The sequence below is a fragment of the Gopherus evgoodei genome, chromosome 2 (assembly GCF_007399415.2).
Source record: "Gopherus evgoodei ecotype Sinaloan lineage chromosome 2, rGopEvg1_v1.p, whole genome shotgun sequence".
Classification (NCBI taxonomy): Eukaryota; Metazoa; Chordata; order Testudines; family Testudinidae; genus Gopherus; species Gopherus evgoodei.
Window position 1 is genome coordinate 22716934 of NC_044323.1, and position 27548 is coordinate 22744481.

General features: G+C 39.0%; 1 protein-coding gene across 1 annotated transcript in view; it reads left to right on the forward strand.

Annotated features, from left to right (window-relative positions):
• The window catches only part of WDR37 (WD repeat domain 37), a 65811-nt gene extending 38521 nt beyond the window's left edge, over window positions 1-27290 (forward strand). Inside the window, 4 exon segments of the mRNA XM_030550139.1 lie at window positions 206-347; window positions 19278-19412; window positions 19771-19885; window positions 23432-27290. Coding sequence (XP_030405999.1) covers window positions 206-347; window positions 19278-19412; window positions 19771-19885; window positions 23432-23563 — 524 coding nt within the window. The 3' untranslated portion in view covers window positions 23564-27290.
• The last annotated feature ends 258 nt before the right edge of the window (window positions 27291-27548 follow it).

Below are 27548 nucleotides of genomic sequence, written 5' to 3' on the forward strand. Positions count from 1 at the left end.
GAAACGACTATTCATTAAATTGTAACTTCCAAATACAACTCTGTCTGCCACAACAGTAACATTACTAATTACTGTTACCAGACCAATGACAATTTTTTACCATTTTTGCAAAAATTGTGTCCGATCAGCATTTCATTCCAAATGTTTGTGGAAATGAAAAGTCTTGCGTTTTCGTTACCTTATGTGTTCTCATCTGTGGTTGTAGGGCATGACCAAGAGCTAACCCATTGTTGTACACATCCCACTCAACGTCTTGTGGTGACATCATCACGTGATACAACCTTCCGTCTGTGGGATTTCAGAGATCCTTCTATCCATTCTGTGAATGTCTTTCAGGGCCACACAGAGTAAGTGACAGTTGCTTCACAGGTTTTTTACATATTTAGAAGGGATTAAATGTTTTGAGTTGATAAACTGTACCAAAAGGTTCCTGTACTTTTTATGACATTAAGACCATCTCTGTGTTAGTTTAGGAAACTTTGCCTTTCACAGAAACCCTTTAATACTCTCCTGCAAATGTAATACTGTGGCATTTAAATACTAAAAAAGCAATAATTGCACTTGCTGTGTTGCTGCTTACACAATAGGTCTGTTTTTAATTAGGCATCTTTAGTAAGTAGTTCATACTCTTTTTACATTTAAATTTATTGTAAATTCTTGTTTAAGCAGTGCAGTGTGTGTAGTTTAGGAGCGCTGCTGTAAAATATTGATTAAGAGAAATTTCCTGGCCCTTATGTTATCTTAATGGTGAAATAAAGGTGACTTGTACAGGACCAAGAAAACAAATTAATGGCAACATTTTAAGTTTCTATTCTTCTTTTTCATTTTGTAGTCATTTGTAAGTATAAATTGTGAAGTTAAAAATTAAAAGCATGCAAATATTTCAGACACTGTTTCACCTATCCAAAATGACTGATCTGTTTAACACCTTTTGTGATGAGTTTTTTGAGATTTGATGCTGATCAGCTGGCTTCTACTGAAGATAAGCAGAAGTAGCTGTATGAGTCTCTAAATATGGTGGCAAAGCATACCCTTTTTGGAGTAAAACAGTAATGAGGGAGGTGAGGAAAGCAGAAGGTAAACATTCTAAATATCTTACCCAAGTTAAAAAGTGGTATAGATTTTAAAGCCCTTGCTGCTTGTGAAGTTTGAAAGCAAAGCTTGACTACCAGAAGGGGTGTGTGGGGTGGGAGGGGGCGTTTCCCAAAAGGTGAGCACTGACTTAAATAGGAGTTTCCTTTTATTCTCAATTAGATATTTCCATGTTGCTTAATAATAATTTGAAATTTGCTATATCAATAGTTTTTGTAAGTGCCTACCTCCTGCTGTTCCAAACTCAGATACACTATCTCAAACTATGATGGGTGCCAGTGTATCACAATTAGTCATTTACTGATCTGTTTTTCCCTTACAGTAGAATAGACTGAACCATGGCTTGAAGGCTGGAACTGGTCTGTGACCTCGTTAATTGTGGCCTATACATAAGAGAAATTAGGTTTTGTGCTGCTCATACTCCTTCCCCCTGTGCTTTAATACTCACAGTTATACATACAGAGCACAGAGGGGAAAAAATGTAATTTGAAAATTAATGCTTTACTGGTGTATTAGATCCCTCACTATATGCTCAATGATGTCATATGGCATGGATCTTTAGAGGCTGAAAAAGTTGAACAGGATAGAAGACTTCAGATGAAAAATTACCATTTTGCAGATTGTGATGGGGGCTATGTTTTTAACACTAGAGACAAATTTTGTCCATTCTTTGGTCACTCTTCCTTCAGCTTCAACCACCACTCCTTTCTCCATTTGCGTTCTCTTTTTTGTGTGTCATTCTTTTGCATGTTTGTCACCTTTAGAGTCCTGCATCAGAGTTTGGTCAGCATTATCTTACTGATTTTATATAGCACTTTCTCTCCTGCCAATAATTAATTTAAAAAAACTCTTACTTTATGTATATCAATTATATTTTTATCTACTTTATTTTTGGTATCTTTATGTCAGAAGAATGCTTTTACAGCCTTAGAACCTAGAGATGCTTACAATTCATACTTTGTGGACAAGATGATGCTTTGTTCTAAGCAGGATATTATACCTGAGAGATATCCTAAGCTTGCTTGTAAGAGGAAAGTTCTGTAGTTCATAGATGACATACTTCTGGTCCATGTGTCTGTTTTTATGTGTTGCACATAAGTCCCACAATGTGCTAGCACAGCTGCGTATGCTCTGCTCCCATTACGTAGTGTGAGAGCAGCTCTTTTGTCTACTGGAATGAGGTATAAGAGAGGGTAACCCCATTGTAGCACTGAGAATTTTATTAGGCTCACACATTAAAAGGAATAGTGCATTTGTCATGGTGACAGGGCTAGCTGCAGCTCTGTCCCACTTGTGATCTCTCAGTGTAGACCACAGGTGTTGGGCCTCTGTGTCTTTACCTATCCAGATTTGCAATTTTGCAGTTCTCCAACTCATAGCCCATGTCATGGCTTGGAGTACTTGTGTATCCTCTGTGTTATCACCCAGAGGTTGGAGTTAGGCACCTCTGATTCTTCCCCTTGGGAGTCTTGACCAGTGGTATATAGTGACCATAAGCTTTCTTACATCAGAAGTACTGTTTGTTTAGCAGTAGGAACAAATCTTTTAGAGAAAAAGGATTTTCAGTCTGCTTGTATGTCTGTCTTACCTGAAGTCTTAGTACTCCTTGATGGTAACCTAGGTAGGCCTAACTTCTTCTTCATCCCCAACAGTTTCCTTTTTGTAGCTGGTTCCACTGAACAACTACAGGCTCTCTTGAGAGATTATCACTTTAAATTCTGGGAGTGGGTAGTTTTTTGTTGTTTGACCTGGTCCTTGGTGGTTCCTAGTCGGTACCAATTTTGTAAACTGGTTGAAGACAGAAGTAGAATCATCAAAGCTTGCAGTTCTAGCATTGTTCCTTAACACTTTTTTAAGTGTCAGTTGATGGGTGGGTAACTGGAGCAATCTACGTTTTCCCTGCGTGTATTCCAGATTTTTTTTCCCAAGACTATTCACACAACATCTTCAAGAACTGTCGTGCTATTTATAGGCTGATCGGTTTGTGAATATGTAACTTATATTTATCTAAAAGATCCAAGGGAACATACAAGTATTTTTTTAAAAATTGACTGTGTATGTATATAAAAGTAGTGTGGGTGATGTAGATTGTGAGGAATAGATAGTATTCATGTAAATGATTTAACTTGCCACTTTTGTGTTTTTTCTCCCTGAAGTCACACATTATTATTGCCACTTGTTCTGGTTGAGATTCAGAACCACTGTTGGATCCTGTTGGTACATGGATCAGAAATACGTTTTCCTTCCCCCATCAGAAGAAATGTTTTTTCAGTCATTTTTATTTTTAAAGTGGGAGTAAAACTTTACACTTCATGTTCAGGTGGAGCCTAGCATCTGCTTGGTCATCTTAATCAGCAGGAGTTAGTAAGTAATCTGAGACTAAATGTGAATTTCTGTAAGATTATAATTCAGAGGTATTCTGAATACCTTTCTTACCTGTGCCATGTAGAGCGTTCATCACAGAGCCCTACAGTTAAATATTTGCAATATTTTGTTCAAACTGCTTTCAGATCATCTTCCAACAGATGGCACCACAACCCTTTATTACATGCTGAAAATGTTCCATGACAACACTTGGGCACTCAGCCTCCAGAAGAGTCCCAAATTTAGGAAAAGAGAAGACAAACCAGAATGACATTCTCCTCAAACATCCATTGACTTAGCCACATAGAGCTGACACTAGTTTCTCTGTTTTAGATAGGTTTATGCATCAAGCAGCTGCTTGTTTAAAAAAATTGGAAACATGCATGAGGGAGGGAGTCTAAACTAGGTGTTAACCATAAACAGCTTTTTTTTCAGCACAATATTAAAACTCAAAATGTAACATGGCTTAAAAGTACAGTCTCTCTGTCCACATTGAAGGAAAACAGTCTTCAAAATCATTTGTGTTCAAAGTGTAATATCGCATGATTTTTGTTCGAACATCTTTAAAAATCATAAATTGCAGCTAACATGTTTTCTGAGAGCTATCCAAAGTCTTTCAAGTTGAACATTGAATTATTATAATGCTGCACACGTGCTAAGCTAATTATAAAGCATGTTACATTTTTATAAAAGCACTCTACATTAAATATACTTCTTGAATTTTTGCTCTCTCTTAAAAAGGTAACATAATGAAAAATTAGACTACCATTCATGTAGTCTTGATTTTAACAAATAGGGAGGAACTCGTTGAGAATTTGAAAGTAGAAGGTAGCTTGGGTGAAAGTGATCGTGAAATCATACAGTTTGCAATTCTAAGGAAAGGGAAGAAGGGAGTGCAGCAAAATAGAGACAATGGATTTCAGGAAGGCGGATTTGGTAAGGTCCCTACTTGGGAACAACTGAGGAGAGTTGGCAGTTTTTCAAAGGGACACTATCAAGGGCCCAAAAGCAAGCTATTCCGCTGGGTAGGAAAGATAGAAAATGTGGCAAAAGACCACCTTGGCTTAACCACGAGATCTTGCATGATTTAAAAAATAAAATGCAATCATATAAAAAATGGAAACTAGGTCAGATTACAAAGGCTGAATATAGGCATACAACACAGGAATGCAAGGGCAAGATTAGAAAGGCAAAGGCACAGAATGAGCTCAAACTAGCTATGGGAATAAAAGGAAACAAGAAGACTTTTCATCAATACATTAGAAGCAAGAGGAGGACCAAGGACAGAGTAGGCCCACTACTCAGTGAGGAGGGAGAAACAGTAACAGGAAACTTGGAAATGACAGAAATGCTTAATGGCTTCTTTGTTTCGGTCTTCACTGAGAAGTCTGAAGGAATGCCTACCATAGTGAATGCTGATGGGACGGGTATAGGTTTAGAAGATAAAATAAAAAAAGAACAATTTAAAAATCACTTAGAAATGTTAGATGCCTACAAGTCACCAGGGCCTGATGAAATGCATCCTAGAATACTCAAGGAGCTAATAGAGGAGGTATCTGAGCCTCTAGTTATCTTTGGAAAATCATGGGAGACAGGAGAGATTCCAGAAGACTGGAAAAGGGCAGATATAGTGCTAATCTATAAAGAGGGAAATAAAAACAACCCAGGAAACTACAGACCAGTTAGTTTAACTTCTGTGCCAGGGAAGATAAATGGAGCAAATAATTAAGGAAATCATCTGCAAACACTTGAAAGGTGGTAAGGTGATAGGGAATAGCCAGCATGGATTTATAAAGAACAAATCATGTCAAACCAATCTGATAGCCTTCTTTGATAGGATAACGAGTCTTGTGGATAAGGAAGAAGCGGTGGATGTGGTATACCTAGATTTTAGTAAGGCATTTAATACGGTCTCGCATGGTATTCTTATCGAAAAACTAGGCAAATACAATTTAGATGGGGCTACTATAAGGAGGGTGCATAACTGGCTGGATAACCATACTCGGAGAGTAGTTGTTAATGGTTCCTAATCATGCTGGAAAGGTACAACAAGTGGGGTTCTGCAGGGGTCTGTTTTGGGACCAGCTCTGGTCAATATCTTCATTAATGACTTAGACATTGGCATAGAAAGTACACTTATTAAGTTTGCAGATGATACCAAACTGGGAGGGATTGCACCTGTTTTGGAGGACAGGGTCATAATTCAAAATGATCTGGACAAATTGGAGAAATGGTCTGAGGTAAACCGGATGAAGTTTAATAAAGACAAATGCAAAGTGCTCCACTTCGGAAGGAACAGTCAGTTTCACACATACAGAATGGGAAGAGACTGTCTAGGCAGGAGTACAGCAGAAAGGGATCTAGGGGTTATAGTGGACCACAAGCTAAATATGAGTCAACAACGTGATGCTGTTGCAAAAAAAGCAAACGTGATTCTGCGATGCATTAACAGGTGTGTTGTGAGCAAGACATGAGAAGTCATTCTTCCGCTGTACTCTGCGCTGGTTAGGCCTCAGCTGGAGTATTTTGTCCAGTTCTGGGCACCACATTTCAAGAAAGATGTGGAGAAATTGGAGAGGGTCAAGAGAAGAGCAACAAGAATGATCAAAGGTCATGAGAACATGACCTACGAAGGAAGGCTGAAAGAATTGGATTTGTTTAGTTTGGAAAAGAGAAGGCTGAGAGGGGACATGATAGCAGTTTTCAGGTATCTAAAAGGGTGTCGTCAGGAGGAGGGAGAAAACTTGTTCACATTAGCCTCTAAGGATAGAACAAGAAGCAATGGGCTTAAACTGCAGCAAGAGAGATTTAGGTTGGACATTAGGAAAAAGTTCCAAACTGTCAGGGTGGTTAAACACTGGAACAGATTGCCTAGGGAGATTGTGGAATCTCCATCTCTGGAGATATTTAAGAGTAGGTTAGATAAATGTCTATCCGGGATGGTCTAGACAGTATTTGGTCCTGCCATGAGTGCAGGGGACTGGATTCAATGACCTCTCGAGGTCCCTTCCAGTCCTAGAGTCTATGAATCTGTTTGATGCATGTATACCAGACGTAATTAAGATAAATCAGTAGGTGTAGTTCACAAAAGTAACTAAATCAGACTTCCAGGCTTGATATCCTAGGCACATGACAAAAGGCTAGTCTTACTTCCAAAGAATGCATCTGTTTTGGTGTGGAGTTCCAGTGGTTAATTACCTTCACAGTTTAAAAATTTGCAGTTTATTTCTGGTCTGAATTTGTCTAGCTTCAGCTTCCAGCCGTTGTATTTTGTCTGTTAGATTGAATAGCCCTCTACTATCAAATTTCTGTTCTCTATGTAGTTAGTTACAGACTGATCAAGTCATCTCTTAACCTTCTCTTTATTAAACTAAACAGATTGAGGTTCCTGAGTCTTTCACTGTAAGGCATTTTTTCCGGTCCTTAAATCTGTCTCATGGCTCTTCTCTAAAGCCTCACCTCCAATTCTTCAATATCCTTCTTGAACTGTGGATGACAGTACTGGAGTATTTCAACAGTGGTCACATCAATGCCAAATACGGAGGTAAAATAACCTCTCTACTGCTACTCCTCTTTCTTCCCCTGTTTATGCTCCTAGGATCTTATTAGCCCTTTTGGCCACAGCATCACACAGGGAGCTTGTATTCAGCTGATAATGCACTATGGTCCCCCAAGTCCTTTTCAGAGTCCCTCCTTCCCAGGATAGGAATCCCATCCTGTTAAGTATGGCGTACCTGCTTTACATCTGACTGCTTTGAAATGCATATTGTTTGCTTGCAGCCAGCTTACCGGACGATCCAGATTGCTCTGTATCAGTGATCTGTCCTCTTCTTTACTTCTTATGCCCCCAGTATTTTGATCATCTGTGTACTTTATTAGTGTTATTGTTTTCTTCCAGGTCAGTGGTAAAAATATTAAATAGCTTAGGGCAAAGAACAAATCCTTGAGTACCTTGTTAGGAAATCATCAAGTGGTTTGTTTCTATTTGCGGTTAACCAGTTTTTAATCCCTTTAATATGTGCCATGTTGATTTTGTATGTTCTAGTTCTTCTTCAAGTGCTGGCTCATGTCCATTCCATATTAGGGGTGTGTGCTCACCACATGCACCGGTGCTAGAATTTTTCCCTCAGCAGTATCTGGGGGACTGGCCCTTGGTCCTTTGGAGTGGCATCTGCATAGCGTGATATAAGGGGTGCTGTTGGCTTCCCCTACCCTCAGTTCCCTCTTGCAGCAAGTGAAGGTGCTGGTACATCTGTTACTTTGGCTAGCGTTGTTTCTTTCTCTGTTCTTGCGAACTGTGAAACCCTGTAAAATAGTTATATATAGTTAGTAGTTCCTTAGTTACTCTTAGTAGTAGTTCTTGAACTCTTCATTAATCCCGGACAGGACCGAGCCGGGCGTCAGGACATGCCCCGGTCCCCAGGCTTTAAGCCCTGCACTTTCTGCAAACGGCCTATGCCCGTCAACGATCCACATACCAGATGCCTAAGGTGCTTAGGCAAAGGACACATAAGTGACAAATGCCGTATCTGCAAGTCCTTCAAACTTAGGACGAAGATGGAGTGTGACATCCATCCAAGAGCACTCCTAATGGAGTCTGCATTCATTCCAGCACTGGAGCAGAGGTTCAACTCCACACCGAGCGTGAAGTCTGTGCTATTGTTCCCCTGGTGCTGTCCACAAGCTGGCACCGGTCTCCCTCAGTGGCTCTGCTTAAGAAGCTGAAAAAGACTGAAGAGAAGATCTCCTCTCTCCCACAAGGGAATGGAAAGGGCAGGGAGAGAGCCAAGACCTGTGTCGGGCAGCTCAACATCCCCCTCGGGAAGTCAGGCCCCAGGTCAGGTCGAGCAGTGCAGCCCATCCCATGCTTTGCCTGCAACTCCAGATAACGATGCCTGAGGCCTTTCAAGCAACTCAGGAGATTCTGGCATTCTCTACTTAGACCGTACCAAGCCTTTCTGTAAATGAACTCAACTCTTCATTGCTACAGTGTATAGAATTAAGGGTCACCCAGTGTCCCCGCAGAGGATTTCCAATTGGATTACCTCATGCATAAGGACCTGTTACAACCTGATGGGGGTTCTGCCACTGTCAGAGCCCACTCGACGAGAGGGCAGGTGTTTTCGGTGGCCTTCCTGGCGCACATCCCGATCCAGAACATCTGTAGAGCCACAACGTGGTCCTCTGTTCACACATTTATGGCTCATTGTGCAATCACTGAGGAAGCCAGGGATGACACTGGGTTCGGCAGAGCTGTGTTACAATCTGTGTGTCCATGAACTCCTACCCACCTCCAGGGGTACTGCTTGGGAGTCACCTAATATGGAATGGACATGATTAAGCACTTGAAGAAAAGACAGTTACAGAAAAGGTAATTTCCTTTTTCTTAATTAAAATACAGTTTGGTATCAAGTCAAAAGCCTTGAATGAGAGCTGCTGAGTACTCTAAAATCCACATGGTGACTTACATTGTGGAGGTATGATAGAGGGAATATTGGAGTTGGAGCACTGCCTGAGCATTTGGAAGGGGAAATGGGGAGAAGGAGAATGTTGGAGATGCTGAAACTGTGCAGGGAAGAGTGGGGTGGAAGGAAGGGAATAGACCGGTTCACTAGGGGATGTTGGGAGCTTCAGCACTACCCTTCATAACTCCCCACTGAACCCATGCCATGAAAGCTCTGTCCTCTTTCAAAATATGTCCCACTGACTCTGTGCTTGTCCGTGCACCGTACCTGCCTCCTCACTCTAGCACTTCAGCCTGCAACTTTCATGCCAGCACCAGCCTCTGCATGATGAGGAGAGTTGAGAAGGGAGGACTAGGTTGTTTGGGACAAGTGGAGAAATAGGAAACAATGCAGGAACAGTGAAGGGAATAATATACAGCCAGTGGCATTCAGTTACCTGGATAATCATCGCTAAGGAGCCAGAAGTGGTGGAGAGGGAGAGCTGGGCTGTGACCCATGGGGCTGTTAAGAGAAAAAAACATTGTTTTTAAACAAAGGGAATTAAATGCTAAACAACTTTAACATAGAGTTACGGTTGCTCAGTAGTGTGTCAGGCCCTCACAGGTCACATTCAGATATGCTCGCTCCTCTGAAAACCAGGAAATAGAGTTAAGGCACATGCTACTCTACAACATAACCTCACTCTGCCCTCTTCGAGTGATGCCCCAACATTCCAATAACACACACACACCCTCACAGATGCTATGGACTGCTCTGGGAACAGAGTACATGAGCACTTGGCCAAAGTATAACACCTTAGCTCTAAGACAAAACTTGGGGTTATGTTAGGCATAGTGAACATGAGCTGTCAGACTCACAGTGAGCCTGCCTACTCCACAAAAACCATGCCTTTACTCTTGACCTGAGGATTCCTGCAGAAACACTGCCTCTGCGTACACCTCACTGTGTACCAGAGACCAGACTGCTGACAATCCCCGTAACAAAACTGCCTTCGTGTGCAGCTGCTGATGCAAACTGCAGAACTCCTGACGGTAATGAGGCCTACTTGATCCCTCAAAGTACATGTGAACTCCTCATATCTGTGACAGTTCTTCCAACCTGCTCCTACCAATTCTTCCATTATTCAGTATAGCTACCTCAAAGACAGTGCATTCAGACAAATGCCATCTTTCCTCTTTGGTTGTTTTACAGTCAGAGGTCAGACCTTTGAAATCATGTAATTCCCATTACCAGCGTACCTATTTTCACACTCCAGCTGCAATATTATGTAGCTATCTGTACTCAGTTCCTATCTCCAATTCCCAAAGTATCATTACAGGATTTAGCTCTTCAGGAGAGATTTAGGTAATAAAATCAGACTGGAACTGAGGAACATTTGTGAGGAAGAGAACTGTGAAAGTTTGGAACTATCAGAAAACTGTGATCCCTCCTCCTGTTTGACAGTATATTAATTCTCTGTGGTGGTTCTAGGCAAAAAATACTAAGCTTTATTGGGAGAGAGAAATTGTGAAACTTGGAATCTCTCTTTCTGTAAAAGAGAGCCTTTAAATTTCATTTCCTAAAGAGAAATGGACTTAAAAAACCCTTATTAATGAGGGGACTGGAGACAAATATCAAATGAGGGCAGCTTCTGATGTCTGTAGTACAAAAATGAGAGTGGCTGTCTTGGAGTGATACTTTTAAGCATACATTGACTACAGGTTTTGAGGCTGTCTCAAAAATTTCAGCAGAAACTAGAAAACCTCCTCTTTCTTGTAGAGGACCTGCTTTTGGGTGTGAAAGAGTGCAACACATGTTAATAAAGCCACCCTTTGTCAACTGGGTGCAATCATCTAGCCCGTCTTTTTTTTTTTTTTTTTTGAGTATTTAGAGTTAAAATTGCAGTAGTAGGAATTCAGGGGTGCCCAGAATATCTTGCAAATAACCCTGGTTTGTTCAAGCCCCATGCTCCCAAGCAGTACCAATCTTTTGTTTATGAAAGGTTATAGTACAGGTAAGCAATCAGTTTCTACCTTCTACCATCATTGGCCCTAATCTTTGGAGACTTGTGGGTGCTAAATATTTTTGAGAGATACTGAATCAGCATCTGGGAAGGCCCACCAATTTTCTTCCACCAAGCTCTTGTGAGTACAGTTCTATTTGGACTATCAAATGATGGAAAAATCCATTCCCTTCTTGAAAAAAATGTCTAATCCATGCTACCTACAAAGTATTGTGTATTTTTCCAGCTACTTTCTGATACCAAAAGTCCAGTATCACCCATCCTGGATATTGGAGACTTCAGACAGTATTTGATCAATGAAAATTTCCAACTGAATGTGTCTAAGATGTAATTCCTAACCTTGCTGGAAACATCTGCTGGTTATGTGCTTCTGAATGAAGTTCACCTCTGTGCAGAGGACCCGGACAAGACTACACACAAACGAAAAATTGCAAAGTCGGATTTACGTTAACACCAATACAACTGATTAAAGTGTGTCTACTTCTCAAGGTTATTCCCACTCTTCTACTCTGCTAGTGATGCTAGCACTGAGGCTTTGTTCTCCATTTCTCCTTCATCTATGACTGTGTAGTTACTTACTGTCCCTGTGCATGGAATGCCCTCCTGGACTGGTTTTCCAGACTGCTTTCTCATATAACCTCATTAAGACCTTCTCTGTTAATGCAATATCCATAAGAAATTGGTCAAGTGTTCGTATATGTAACTTTTCTTTTCTTAAAAAGTTTAGTTTCATGTTCTGTTCAAACCCCTAATTAATACCTGTATGATTCTGTTATTGTAACCTTTCGTCTTTCCTCCTTCGTTTTGTTTGGTTTTGTTACCCTGCCTCGCAACTCATCTGTAAATGAATTAACTGTCCTGGACAGGGACCATGTATTTTTGTCTGTACTGTAAAGCACTTGGCACACTTTTGAGCACTGAAAATAAGTTCTTAGCCCTGAATCTTGAATCTTTTAGAGTCAGATTTTTCCGTGTACACTTTCAGGGTCCTAAACTTGTACATCTAAATACTAGATTTTCATTCACAGATTAGACACATGCATGTGCACATGACAACGTGCAGCAATGCTGACTTAAGACAACTGTTCCATGCAGATTGCAAAACAGCAGTATCAAGTTGTGCGTACACTGTATATTTAGCAGTATGGTTTTGACTCTTGCCAAATTAGGGTGTCTCCCCAATAGCTTCCTGACATTTCTGGATAGTATGATGAGCATGTCTTGGATGTCTCAAGTCCAGTGTTGTGAGTTGTGGTATCTTACTTATTCTTGCACATTCTTCCCACACACTTGTGTAAAAATAATTTTCAAGCTTGTTTATCTAGTTTTTATGGCCTTTTTAGAGTCCTCTGTGGAGATGTTGAGTCTTTATATTGGGATCTAATATAGTAAATGCTCTGGAATATCATTTTCTTACTGCTTTCTGACAAGAATTACTACAAGTATTTGACATATTCTCTATGTGCTCACCCTTCCCCACCTTCTCTGTAGAGTTGGGCATAACAATTTCTTTAGTTTTTCATTGCAACTGCAGTATAAAAAAAACTGACAGTTGATGCAGTTACTGGCCATTAAGCCTCACCAGCAGGTGGGCTAAAGACTCTATTTGTATCAGTTTTGACAATATTTATAAGTGGACCAACTTTTTGGCATTTGATATGATTTTAAATTGATTTAGGATATTTGAGGTACACATGAGTGGAAAAGATCCTACATTTCCTCCCCTGTCAGTAAATGGACACATTTCTGTCCTTTCCTTTCCTTTCATTTTGTTTCAACTGACTTGGAATAACTCCAGTAAAGGAAAATAAAAAATTGTCATCACTTTCGCTGTAATAGTACAACACATTTTGGTTTGTAAACCAAACTAATTTGAAATTAATAATTAATGCCTACAGTGGGAAATTACTATTTCACCAAACTAATGGGGAAAATATTAAAATATAAACTTAGCAAATTATTTCAAATTTATAATTTGAGATATACAAATATATAATTAGAATTTAAATTTGTCTAACTGTACTTTCTCTACTTTTTAAATAATGAAATATGTGATGTTGGTTTTTACTGGGTGCATTGCACTGATTTTTTAACTAGACATTTTCTTACATCGTTATGTCTGTCCAGAGAGCATAATCAAATAAATAATCTCAAAGTGCTTTAATAGTCATTTTCTGTAATAGTGGTGTACAGCATTTGCTATAATTGCATTAAAATCAGGTATATGGAGGAGTTGTTACAGGAAATCTCCTTTATGTTCTAAATAATTATTTTGTATCTCATTGCTATACTATGGAATAATCAGTAATGCATACTATCTGAATTAGAATAAGAATCAGTTATGCTAGAATTGAAAGAGAGCCTTTTTTGTGAATCTAGAAAATGAGCCAAGAAATTCTAATAACATAAGAACAGCCATAATGGGTCCATCTAGTCCAGTATCCTGTCTTCTGTCAGTGGCCAATGCTAGCTGCCCCAGAGGGAATGAACAGAACAGGTAATCAAGTGATCCTTCCCTGTCACCCATCCCAGCTTCTAGGAAACAGAGGCTAGGGACACCAACCCTGCCCATCCTGGCTAATAGTCACTGATGGGGCTATCCTCCATGAACTTACCTAGTTCTTCTTCTTCTCTTTTTTTTTTTTTTTTCTTGAAGGATTGCAATTGTGTGGTTACTTTAAAATGTGTTCATGACAAGAATAAAATGAGATGGGTTCCTTGCCTTGAATAGCTTACAGTTTACTAATAGGGCATGTACAGGGGCAGTAACACATCAGGGATGTACTACTGGGGTGACAAAACAGTGGGGAAATAAGTGACGGAGGACGTTTAGGATATGTTGGGGGTATAACTATTGGGTTGTATTCAAACTGTCATCACCTAGCCCTTTAATTTATGATGGTCAGATAGGGAGAGCTCAGCTGATGGTTAGTGATAGATTTGCACTGACTTTTTTACTTTTGAAGTAGTTTTTTGTTTGTCCTTTGCTGGAGCTATTCTTAGAAAAAAATTACTTCCAATTTGGCTGGAAGGGTTCTAATCTAAATTTATCTAGAGAATAAGTGCAATGAGAAATACTACTTTTTATCTAAGTGAAAATGTTTGTTTGTTTCAACTGTCATGTTTCTAGGTTTTATAACGTGTACTTTATATAAACATGGTAATACCTTTTATTGGACAAACTTCTTTTAGTGAGAGAGACAAGCTTTCAAGCCACACAGAGCTCTTCTTCTGGGGAAGGTAATCAGAAGAGCTCTGTGTGAGCTCGAAAGCTTGTGTCTCTCACCAGCATAAAATGGTCCAATAAAAGATATTACCTTACCCGCCTTGTCTGCCTAATATCCTGGGACTGACACGACTGTAACTATACTGCATTTGTATAAAAATAACACTTTTGAGTAGTTATTTATTAAATAACAATAAATCAGTTATTCACGATGTCCAGGTTGTCTGTCTTTGTAAGTCCAATTTCAGAATGAATCTCAGCTGGCTGGCCTGAACAAAACCCTAGTACCTAGTCATAACTTCTCACAGCATATTTAGTCTTCAAGAGCATACAGGCATCTTCCTCGATACGAAAAGCACTGTATTATTGTTATATGTTTAACACTTTCTAAAATAGTGTGTACTGCAAATAAAGGAAACTCTAGTGTTAATTTTTTTTGATATGGTGCCAGAAAACATACTGTATCAGCATTTCATGGTCCAACATTTTCAACATCATTTTTTTCCCTGTGTGTGAAATTTCAGCAGATTGTTATGCAAAATAGTTTTGTGTCTCTGTGTGACTGGGGAGACAGCTGTTAGTCCTAATGAGGAGTGCTAGCATCACAGTATTTCCATTGATTGAGACCCACGGAGGGAGCAGAATGTTCCAGATCAGGCAGTGGTGTGTGGTGAGAAAGTGCCATGCTGTCAGCTGGAAGTATATGCTCGGCTGCTCGCTACGACAAGATAAATGAGTTTTGCTGGGGTTTGGCAGAGTCTGAAGCTTTCCTGGAGAACAGTAGTAGCACACCAAACTCCCTGTGGGACCCACAGTTTAAGGTGTCATAAGACGACTGCCTCTTTGCCAGTTTTTTTGTCCTACAATGCCTGTCATCCTTTTGAGTTATTAAAAACCTAATGTCTTTTAGCATTCCATTAACACGGGGTCTAATGATCTTTTGTTGATGCTTTTTATTAATTTAGCCAAGGGGATGTTAGCTACAGTTTTAACTTGTTTAGAACCACTTAAAGGCCAGTAATAGCAGAAAAAGTGAGAAGTTACTTAATCTCTTCCTTTTTTACTTACATTAATATTTTGTATTCAGTGCAGCTAAATTTTGATCTTTTATTTTTTTTTTTTTAAACTTCTAGGTCTCCAAATGTTAGGTGCTCACACATTAACTGGCTGCTTCAGCAAACCCCCTGAATTCAAGTTCTGTTTTAGTTTGTAACTGAAAAACTTTGGCCTTCGTTGTTCCTATTTTGTTTAAATTAAAGAACCTTACAGTTTGATGTGATTTTTACCAGTCTCATATCAAGAAAAGCCCAGATTGGAATAGTAGAGGGTTTCAAATGAGCTATGAGAACAGCGTAGCACTAGCCCACACTCTTAAGCCAATGGTATTGTTTGCACCCATTTCTGAATTTAATTTACAAGCAGTTTAAATGTTTCACTGAATGCATTCCACCTTAAAGAAACTTAAGCTTGGTTTGTAGTAAACTTGTTTATCTAGCAGTAGTTTAAGCTCTGATAATTTACTGCTTGTTGTCCATCTGCAGAGAGGTGGTGGCAACTGCAGCTTCTCTGGGTATGTCTACGTTGCAATTAAAAACCTGTGGGGGGTCCATGCTGTTTAACTGCAGTCTAGATGTTCAGGCTTGGGTTTGAGCCTGGACTCTGGGACCCTCACTTAAACAGCTGCTTAGCCTGAGCCTCACAAGCCCAAGTCAGGTGGTATGGACCCACTACATGTGTTCAATTGCAATGTAAACATACCCTCTTTACCTCTCCATTGAAGAGATCCAGGAGAGGAACAGTTCATGTGGTAGAGGGGGGAAAATCTCATTTGGTGGCTTTTGGGGAAACCCTATGAGAAACTTACTACTGAGGAGTGTCCTGGTTGCATGAAGAGCTAGTGTAGTATCATACAGAAACCATGTATTTGTAGGTTATACTTTGGAGGAAAGATTTTCTATTTGTTTAACTCTATTGCATGGTATGGAAAAGACATGTACCATATAAAACTATCTAGCCCAAGAGTGAAGTAATTTTACCATGAAAGGGTATTCATCCCAATCATCTAGGGCTCCTGTTATTTTGCTGTCCAAGGGCTCCATCCTGCTCTTGTTGTCAGTGGGAGCCAGATTGTGTCTTTGGTTTTTGTGACCCCAAAAGTATTGTGTAGGTGCATAGGTGCCTTTATTTTTGTGCTGGGGAGCATGGAGTTCTGAAGATTAGGTTGTGAACGCCTTTGATTCATGCTGTGTAAATTTCCCTGGATAGCTTAGTTGCACTCTAATAGTGCATTAAGAAACTTTGTGTCATTAATACAGTGGAGTTGAGTCCTAATTAGAGTTTAATTTGATGTCAATTTAAATTAAGAGGGCTTGCGTAAACTGGTCTGTTGTGACCTGGATAGTGCTAATCTCAATCAGTAGTCTGAATAGACATGAAATCAAATTCTCACAGTACAACAGGAATGACAGGAACAGCTGACACCTTAAATTAAAATTACTAAATTCCAAGGAATTGATGTGCCTGACCTCAGCTATGGGATAGGTTATTAAATCACATCCACAGAAACTGAGCTGAGAAGCGTACTTTAATGATTTAGGAGAGGGAAGCAAATGCCTTGAGAACTTTGGGTAGTTGGAAACTAGCCAACAAATTTTTAGTTGAGAATTTGTGTATATATTAATGAAATAAAATTGAAGAAATAGGCCAAAACCCCTGAGATGTGTCATTTCAAGTTTAACAACTAAATGGCTATTCCTTTATGGTCACTTCTCATAACATTTTCATCCTTCGTTAGCGTTCAGCAATATATTAGATATTCTGTATTTACCTTTCCTGGCAACATTATTCTTCCTTTAGAGTGCTGAGGTATACATATCTGACCCATTATACTTAAATCTGTGATATGATAACTGTGACCTGTGCTGTTCAGTATGTTCACAAATTATTTGGAAAGGGGAGTGACAAGTGAAGTGGCAAAGTTTGCAAATAATAAAAAATTATTCAAGATCGTGAATGTAATAAACAGATAGCTAAGGGTTAATGTTCTTTTACCTGTAAAGAGTTAACAAAGGGAACCAAACACCTGACCAGAGGACCAATCAGGAAACAAGACTTTTTCAAATCTGGGTGGAGGGAAATTTTGGGTGTGAGTTCTTTGTTCTTTGTCTTGGTTCGGTGACCCTCTCAGCTCTGAGAGTGATCTTTCTATCTCCAGGCTTTCTAATCTTCTGTTTCCAAGTTGTAAGTACAAGGATAGTAAGACAACAGGTTTATATTGTTTTTTTGTATTTACATGTGTGTAGTTGCTGGAATGTGTTAAATTGTATTCTTTTTGGATAAAGCTGTTTATTCCTTTTTTCCTCTAAGCAATTGACCCTGTATATTGTCACCTTGATACAGAGAGACCATTTTATATCCTTTTTCTTTCTTTTTATATAAAGCTTTCTTTTTAAGACCTGTTTGAGTGTTTTTCACTGGTTAAGGCTAAGAAACGAAGGGAGGGGGAACATCTCTTTGTGTTAGAGTTACAAAGACTGACTTTGCATACCCTCTGGGTGAGGGGAGAGAGAGATTTGATCTCTCGGTACTTGTGTTTTAAGGACTTGAAGCAGGAGTATCCTAGGGTCCCCAGGGCGGGGAAATCTGGGAGGAGGTAAAGAGGGGGAAGGGAAATGGTTTTTTCCCCTTTGTTGTGAGACTCAAGGAATCTGGGTCTTGGGGTCCCCTGGGAAGGTTTGGGGGGACCAGAGGGTATCAGGCCCTAAAATTCCTGATCGGTGGCAGCGCTATCAGATCTAAGCTGGTAATTAAGCTTTGGAGGTTTCATGCTAGCTTCTCATGTTCTGAACTCTAAGGTTCAGATCTGAGTAGGACAGTTATGACAGTGAAGTCCAAACCTGACTGAAGAATTACAAAAGTGCGTGACTGGGCAACAAAATGGCAGATGAAATTCAACAGTGATAAATGCAAAGTAATGCCCATTGAAGAAAATAATCTCAATTACACATATATACATATGGGCTCTAAATTAGCTTTTACCACTGAAGAAAGAGACCTTGGATTCGCCATTGACAGTTCTCTGAAAACTTCAGCTCAGTTTGCAGCACCAGTCAAAAAAGCTAACTGTGTTAGGGACCATTAGGAAAAGGATAGATAAGAGAGAAAATATCATAATACCACTATATATATCACAGTGCCCCCCACCCTTGAATACCTCTAGTCACCCATTCTCAAAAGGATATAGTGGAATTGGTAAAGGTTCAGAGAAGGGCAGCCAAGTTGATCAAGGGCATGGAGCGGCTTCAGTACAAGGAGAGACTAAAAGTATTAGGATTGTTCAGTTTAGAAAAGAGACAAGGGTGGACAGGGACATGTTAAAGGTCTATAGAAACATGAATGGTGTGGAAAGAATGAATAGAGAAGTGTTGTTTACCCTCTCTCACAATACAAAACCCAGGAGTCACCTGATGAAACTAGTAGGCAACAGGTTTAATACAAACAAGAGGAAATATTTTTTCATACAACGTACAATTAACCTGTGGAACTTGTTGTGATGGCCAAAAACATAACTGTTTTCAAAAAAGAGCTAGATAAGTTCATGGAGGGTAGGTCCATCAATGGGTATTAGCCAACAGGGTCAGGGATGCAATCCCTGTAGTTGAGTGATCCCAAATCTCTGACTGCCAGAGATTGCAAGGGGAGGATGAGGTAGATCACTCCAAAATTCCTACTTAAGCTCTGGTACTGACCACTGTTCAAGACAGGATACTGGACTAGATGGACCATAGGTCTCACCTGTATGGCGGTTCTTATGACCAGTTAGTTTCTCTAGTCTGTCTGTACCAGTGGAACATTTTTCTCTACAATGTTGTTTTTCCTAGTGCTTTGTCCAGTTTAGCTTTATGTCCTATGTGACTTGGCTTCCCTGATTTCCACTGACAGTTTATTCAAAGTCTAATGTCTCTCACTTGAAGACTTTAAGTTTTAGTCACTTTGGTTTGAAATTATCTATTGCAAATTATACATTTAAGGGAACATAAGAATAGTTAACAGAAGAACTTGAAATCAAGGTTCCTTAACTCTTCCTGAAGGTTTGATTTATTATTCTTTTTTACTCCCAATTGTTTAGTACCGTGACATCAGCTGTTTTCACAGTGGGCGACAATGTTGTTTCGGGTAGTGATGACCGTACTGTGAAAGTCTGGGACTTGAAAAATATGAGATCTCCTATTGCTACTATCCGTACAGACTCTGCAGTGAACAGGTAAACAAATAATCAGTTGAGTTAACCTTAAAAGTTAAAGTGTATTGAACCTGAACTAAAATTCAATGATCAAGAGTGAAAACAAAGCTTGGGTTGGATTTGTAAAAAGCTTCTTAAAAAGTAGATAATTTTGCTTTCCTGGAGTTTCTGGTGGTAATTGTGCATCCGTGTGTGTGTGCCACAGATGATCAAGCTTATTCCAATAAAAAAAATCTTAGCTGTAATACACACACGATACTGTTAAATTTAATAGTAAATATTCAGCCACATCACTGTCAATGAACTCAGACTTGTACTGTCAAGTCCTATTTGTCAGGCTCAGTTTTGTACATAACCTACTTTTATCTTTTCTGTGCAGGATTAATGTATGTGTTGGCCAAAGAATCATTGCCCTTCCACATGACAACCGTCAGGTTAGATTATTCGACATGTCAGGAGTGCGATTAGCACGGCTCCCTCGCAGTAACAGACAGGTAGCTGAATTTCTGGAGTGAAAATTTTGTCAGTTACTGAAAATTCGCATTTAATACAAAACATTTTGGGTTTTCTAAATTTGGGTAAATCTCCTTGCAAACTTTGGAACCGATAAATTAATGTAATTTCTTTTTCTGAATCCACAAAATAGGTATGATGTATATCTTCAGTTCAGCTGGTTTCACCTTGACTTCTCTGTGCTGAAGTATTTGAGTTTTTTTCAATGTTATAAATGAGGTGAAGAATGTTTAAATACCACTTGAAGTCTAAATGTAGAGCCTATCTTAGAACATGGATTTGCTCTGAGAAAGGACTGACTACCTAACATCTTGAAGTTCCAGGTCTCTCAGTGATTGCTTATTAAATTTGTTTAGTTTACAAGTAAAAAAATGTTGCTGTCCATCCTGCAAACTGAAGTTTTTGATAGTGATGCTTTTTTCCCATGCTTGTGCTAGTATCCATTTTGTACTTGTGTCTTGGCAATAGAGTTGATGTGTAGGTTAAAAAAAAAAACAAACAACCCAACATTTTTCTCTCCTTTTGTTTAGGGGCTGTAATGTTAACCTGAATAATGTAGTAAAAATAGTCATGAAAAATTTAGCTAGTGTGACTCATAATAGCCACAAAATAGATCTGAGTAATAAGGTGCCACTTTTATATAGTCACTTGTTCTAACAATAACTATCATTTAAAATGAGAGTAAACTTACTTAATACTGCAACTCTATAGCATCTTTCAAGCATTCCATAGGACCTTGAAGCGTGTTACAAACTCTGCATCTTACAACATTCCTGGAAGGTAGATGTATAGAAATCATATCGCTTGCTACTGAAATGCAGTCCACTCTGGGTGTGGCATGCAGCATCTGTAAAACAGTGCTACACAGTTTAAAAGAGAGATTTTGAGAATAGCTTAACCATAAGGAACAGGGAAGGGAGTGTAGAAGTGTCAGTATTTTGATTTGGTTTTTTGATGCTTCAGTCTACAGTAATGATCCTTATGATTTGAGGGATGGCAAGGATTCTGTTTGGCACTGCTTGTTAATTGACTTGAGGGGTAGCTGTTGTGAGACCTTATTTTTCTCCCACAATGAGACTAATAGCATGATTGCACAATAGTATTAGCCTTTCTTGGTTAAGAGAATGAATGATCAGAAACCAAAGCCATATCTCTTATGAATGCAGAGCCATTGGAATGTCACTGAACAGGCTGCTATTATTTTTCTTGCAAAAAGTAACTTTTGTTAATACTTAAAAAAAAAAAAAAAAAAAAAAGTAGATTAAGACTTCTGGGTTGAGCAAGATCAGTAATTAGGTAGGACCCAGGGTGATGGTGATTCAGTTGGTGATACTCTTTCATATAAGCCAGTATTACCAGTGCCCCAGCATGGTTTTAAGGGATACAGTCTTGCTGAAGAACTTACCTTTCAGGTGAGACCAACAAATGATATTTAGGATCCATATTAGGGTACATCTACACAGCCAAAAAAAAAACCAAAATCCAACAACTAAGGCAGTGTGTCTCAGCCTGGGTCAGCTGACTTGAACGCATGCTGCAGAACTAAATTTAGAAGTGTAGACATTCAGGCTTTGACTGGAGCACAGGCTTTGATACCCAGTAAGAGTGGGACGGTCTCCAGCTTGAGCCCAAACATCTCCACTGCTATTTTGAGCACTGTAGAGCAAGCCTGAATCAGTTAATCTAGGCTCTGAGATGCTCTGCCACAGGGTTTTGTTGTTGGGTGTAGACACTCTTAGGGAGCAGTGTTTGAGCGAGAAGTGGTGTTGGTCAGTTTCTGTCTTGTATTTGGTGTAACTAAAAAACATTTTGCAATATGGCATTAATCTTGTTTTTAATTCTAAAATGTATCAAGAAAGCAGTTCAACAGAGAATATAATACTTAAATTGAGAATTTGCATGCTACTTGATAGATATTTAAGATGATAGAAATGGGGCAGGGATTGAGAATTTTTCATAGTTTCATGCTCTTTGCTATTAAATTTGTAGATACATTTTTACAGGGAATAAGTAAAAGGAACAAAGTCCTTCAGAACTCTTGTTGTTCTGGAGAAACTATATTTACAAATCTCTGAAATTATTTCTCGGTAGGATATAGATTTTTCTAGACTGTAAATGCTCCTTTAGGTTAGTAATACTTTAGTATCAGCAGCACAGATCTGTACAGTCATAGTAAAATTATTGTGAAGCTTTCTATAGAAAGTTATTTGTTATGTCCCAGGCCTGCTTTTCTAAACAAAGTTATTTTCTTTCATGATATTCCGAGAGATCCACATAAGACTTCATAGCTAAGGTTCCGTGTTTGTCACGAAAGTCACAGATTTTGCAGCAGCCTATGTGGCTGGCTTGGGAGCTGCCTGAGCAGCTCAGGCAGCCCCTAGGCCAGGTGCACAGACCACTGCTAGGGAAGTCTCAGCCCCTGGCCCCCCAGCAGCAGGAGTTTGGGTATAGGGGGGCTCAACGCTGGGGATTGGGGCATGGGGTGGTGCTTACCTGATGGGAGTGCTCCCCAGAAGGACAACAAGAACTCCTCTTCTTCAGCTCCTAGCTCCACATGCTGTCTTTGCATGCAGGCGCTGCCTCCGCAGCTCCCATTGGCCGCGGTTCTCAGCTAATGGGAGCTTCAGAACTGGGGTTTATTGTGGAGGAGAGGCAGCATATGGAGCTAGGAGTTGAACGTCGCTGCATCGCAGGAGCTGGACAGGGAGCCTGTCCCAGCACCCACGGTGCCCCCACTGGGCCACGCCCCCCCCCGCACTCTTTGGGCGGCCCCTGGAACATCCCCTCCAGCACTCGCAGTGCTCCCAGACCTGCCCTCCTGTCCCGTAAAGTTTTAGTCAGGGGTATATAGTAGAAGTCATAGACTGGTCATGGGCCTTGAATTTTTGTTTACTGCCTGTGACCGGTCCATGACTTATACTAAAAATACTTGTGTCTAAAACGTAGCCTTATTCATGGCATATAAACAGCAAGGAGTCTGGTGACACTTTAAAGACTAACAAATTATTTGGGCATAAGCTTTTGTGGATTAAAAAAACTCACTTCTTCAGATGCCACTGGACTCCTTGTTGGTTTTGTGGCTATAGACTAACACGGCTACTCCCTGATACTTGACACCATTCATGACATATAAATTTTCATTTTACAAACTAACTTGTTCTTGAACAGGAACCATTGACTTACATTTTTTTTTTGTGCTCTATAACATGCCAAATGTACTTCATTGTATTTGAGAACTTTTTTTTTTTCTGATGGAAGTATGCATGGCAAGAGAGTGACTAAGAATTTTTAATAAAAATTAAAAACGTTTTGTGTTCTGTTAAACACTGGAGCTCAAGATACTGGAAAGTTTATCCTGGTGTGACTTATTAGATAATATAAAAAAATCTATTTGAATAGCTTCATTTGGTAAATGCAAACAGATACTTGTATCGGTTTATCATGAGTTAGTATAGTGAATAGGTTGCTAATTTGAAACATCTTTCTTGTCTAATGTAATACTAATTTATTTATTTAAATTGTAATAGGGCCATAGAAGAATGGTTTGCTGTTCAGCTTGGAGCGAAGACCATCCAATATGTAACCTATTTACCTGTGGGTTTGATCGTCAGGCTATTGGCTGGAACATCAACATCCCTGCGTTGTTACAGGAAAAATGAGATGCTGGAAGAATGTTTGCTTTTGTTGCCATGGACTTGTAAACTTATTTTGTTGTTGCAGACTCTTTTGAATATTAGTCTGCCTTCATTGTAAAAGTTCTCCCTTAAAAGGAGCGCTTTGCAAATGTTGTTGTTACCACATTGTGCACCATTTGCATGTAATGTACAGAAAATGTGACTTTTTTAAAAATTAGTTTGTCTTGTGTATGAACTTTTATATCTTAGCATCCACTGGTCAGTAGAAAGGAGTTCACTGTTATATAGAGCACATATGTGTTCGTAAGCTATTCAGCATTTGCTAGATGAACATTAGGGCATTACATTTGTGACTTTAATGTGAATTTTATATACTTATTGTGAAGAATATATAGTAGTCTATTGCATTTTCCATAATTTTACATATCTGCCTTATGTTAAAAGGAATCTGCAGGGCTGAACTTCAAGAAGTGTGAATTTCAGTAATAGTAGTATCATGGTAAACATTTTCTTGTTTGCATCTGTCTGAAGTATGATTTTTAGTGCTGCAGTGTAATGTAACTTCAACTCCAATTTTATTCTTGTTTCTGGAGAAATAACACGGATTTGAGAGAGAAAAAGCAAGCAACCTCTTGTAATGTGCATAGAATGCTGCGTTAAAACATTCAGGCTGTTTTTACACATTTCTCTTGAAAAAGAACAAGAAAATATTCATTCTGCCCTTCATGCATAAAGCTCATTCCAATCTTATAGCATCTCACACTAGCAAAAATCCAGAATATTGTGATTCTAATCACTGAAATCTGTTCAAGCAAAGTTTTAAAGCACTTTAGTTTATAGCTATTGTTATAAACCATTTATGAAAGTTTCAGATGTTCCACTGAATGTGAGTTGACTTGTATAGGAAGGATTTGACACCTTTTTGGTTACCTACCCAGAAAGGAAATTGTGTTTTTGTTTTTACATCTTCAGTGAACATATTTTTAAATGGGTTCATTTCCCTAGTTTTATTTTGAGCCAGCAATATGAAGTAAATGAGTGCTACCTCAAAAAATGAATTTCGGTCAGGATAGGTTGAGTCTTTCCATAACCTCGAAAAAGTGCATTTGGTCTGTGTCTGAAATACTGCCTTTAAGATGAAGAAAGACAATTATGCCAAATGTGATTTTTAAGATGATTAATACTTAAGGCTAATGAGCCAATACCACAGATAAACATCACGTCATCTTTGTTCTTGCAGCTCTAACTAGGACTGCTGCAGTCCTTCTCCATTCGAGAGGGAATAATTCTGTAGTTTTTCCCTCCTTAGTCCCAAGTGATCTTACACTGGCTTTGCTCCTCACTGTGTTTAGCCTTGTTGTACTGGCTGTTGAGTTATTGCCAGCTGTTTCTCAAATAAGCAAATGCATGTGGCAGCTGACATTTTCAGAAGGAAGAGGAAGGCTGCTTCAGAGAGACCTTTTAGCTGCCCCTAACTGTCTGACATATCGCAGCATAAGATGAAAGATCAGAGTAATTAGATGGTGTCTTCTTATATAGTAGGATGTTTAAAGTTGATTAATATCTTATGGCAATTATTATGATCTTTTAATTACATTCTTATGATTATATAAAACAATAGCTGGGCTTGAGTCCTCTACAGCACTGTTTAGATGGAAGGTGAGAGGCTGATTTGTTAACCAGATTTTTCATTCATTAGTATATGAAGGCAAAGGGGTGCAATAGAAGGGGAGAATAAGTGCACTATTAAGTAATTATGAAAAAATTGAGGTCCTAACAGAAAGCTGAAGCATAAAACTATGAAGGGATAAGACGGGGTGAGGTACTTAATGGAGAGACTATAACAGAATGTATGTGGTGACTTCATAGAGCAGAATGTCTTAAAGTAGCTTGATTTTTTTGAGAACACTTGTTTTTCTGAATTACAGTATATATTAGACCCTCAGTCTTTCATAATTGCCACACTTCCATACCTGCTGATGAAAGGTTCAGGTGATCAGCTGTAGGCTTTAATTGCTGGTATCAGAAGACTTTTTATTTGAAGGACACTGTCACAGTATCTACAGTAATTGTAAAGTTTTTGTTTCTAACAATTTGGAAGATAAAATTTAAACTCACCAGATTTTTTTTTTACTCTCTGGGGCATACACACTTGGTTGGTGTTGGGCTGCAGACTTTTTTTTTTTTTACAAACAAGACTAAAAATCTTTTTGTTAGAGAGGAAGGAAAAGAAACATAAGCATGGATGTAGTCTGGATACTTAAAAAAAAGAAAAAAAAAAAAAAAAAAGAAATCCATACTTTTGCCATGTGTACCTCCTGCTAATAGAATAAGAGCAACTCCAGGCTGGTCCATGTCTAGTATCCTGAGCAATGATTAACCATTTAATTTACATGGACTTGACAAACTTAGGTTGGAGGAAAGGTTAATGGTGTGATCCTACTATCCTAAACTGTATTTAACATATACATATGTAACACAGGGCCATTGGATTGTATGCAGTTTAATTGTCATTGCTTCCAGTATCTGCTGGCCTTTATATCACCAGAGGGATCAACCTCTGACATCAGAAAGGAGTACACACTAACTTATTTTCTCGGGGGATGGAGTGGAGGAACCAGCCAAGGTGCTTGAGACAAGTTCTCAGGAGCAGACTAATTCTTAATCAGTTGAATGACTGTAACATCTTTTAACTTTTATATATTCTACTACTTGGATGTAATATCGAGGCCATAAATTTCCCCTTCCAGTAGGGCAAAGATTGGTGGTGGACAATGTTACACTGACTGAACATGTGCAAGCATTTCAGTTTTGGCCATGCATGGAATCAGGAGTGTTCTAAAGAGAGAGAATCAATGCTGAACTAATTATATCCAGCATTTCATAAAATGGAGGGAAGTTGCTGTTACATATTTTCATTATTGATGCAGAACTTCACTTGGATGCATCACTGGACAAATTCAAAGATCTTTTGCGTGTGTGGGGGGGTCCCCATGAGGAGTGCACATCGGTTTTCACAGACTTAAATTCTGTACATGCTTTAGAGTCAAAATAATTTGGTGTGAAACATCTTATTTGTTTAAGTCTATGAAAGCCAATTTCTTTTGGGAAAAAAATCCTGAATTTATAAATATGTGAAACTACTTGTTTTTATTTACTTGTATTCGGCTGATTGTTTTTACACGTTTAGTGTTTTCTTCATTACAGTTTGAAAATGCATTAAATCATTCAACAGAGTTTTGTAACTTGCTGTTTATAAACTCTGTCATTATTACCTTAGTATTATTATTACCTCAGTATTTCAGCCCTAAGGGAAAGCAATCAAATGATGCCCCCACCACCACCATAATTTTCAACCCTGATCCCTTCCTTCGCCTCTGGTTCAGTTTCCAAGGCAATGGCAGTCAGATTGTTGCTGGAAAAGGGCTAAAGCTGTCCCTGAAAATATGACTTCTATGTTGTAATTTGCTATGCTCACAGTTCAATATGGATTTTAAAAGGGTTCAAATGTCTTTTATTTCCATTTTCCCCCAATTCCGTATAAGCAAATCTTTAATTCCATTTTGTTGCACAGGTTATACACACCCTCTGTGACTTTTTTAAAAAAACGTATAAAATTGATTTTTGTGCTTAAAGACAGTTAAAATGGATACAGTACAATTTTAATTTCTGTGTAGCACCCCTCTGAGTATCACTTTAGAGATGGAAAGAAACCGCTGATATCACCTACAATAAACTGAAATCAAGATTGTGATCTTGTAGATTAGAACATCTATGTAAAAATGAAGAATTACAATTGCTATGGAAACTTCTTGCAGAATTCAAATCCATCCTAAAACGTTCATGTAGAGTTGTCAGTATCATGTAACCATTCCACGTTGTTCTTGTCTGCTCTCACAAGTGAAGCAGGATCATGTCTAGCAAGCAATAGGATGCAAAACCTTCAAGGAGGAAAACCTAGAATACGTGTGCGTTTGGAGCTTAGGATACAATAGGTGGCACTATTCCG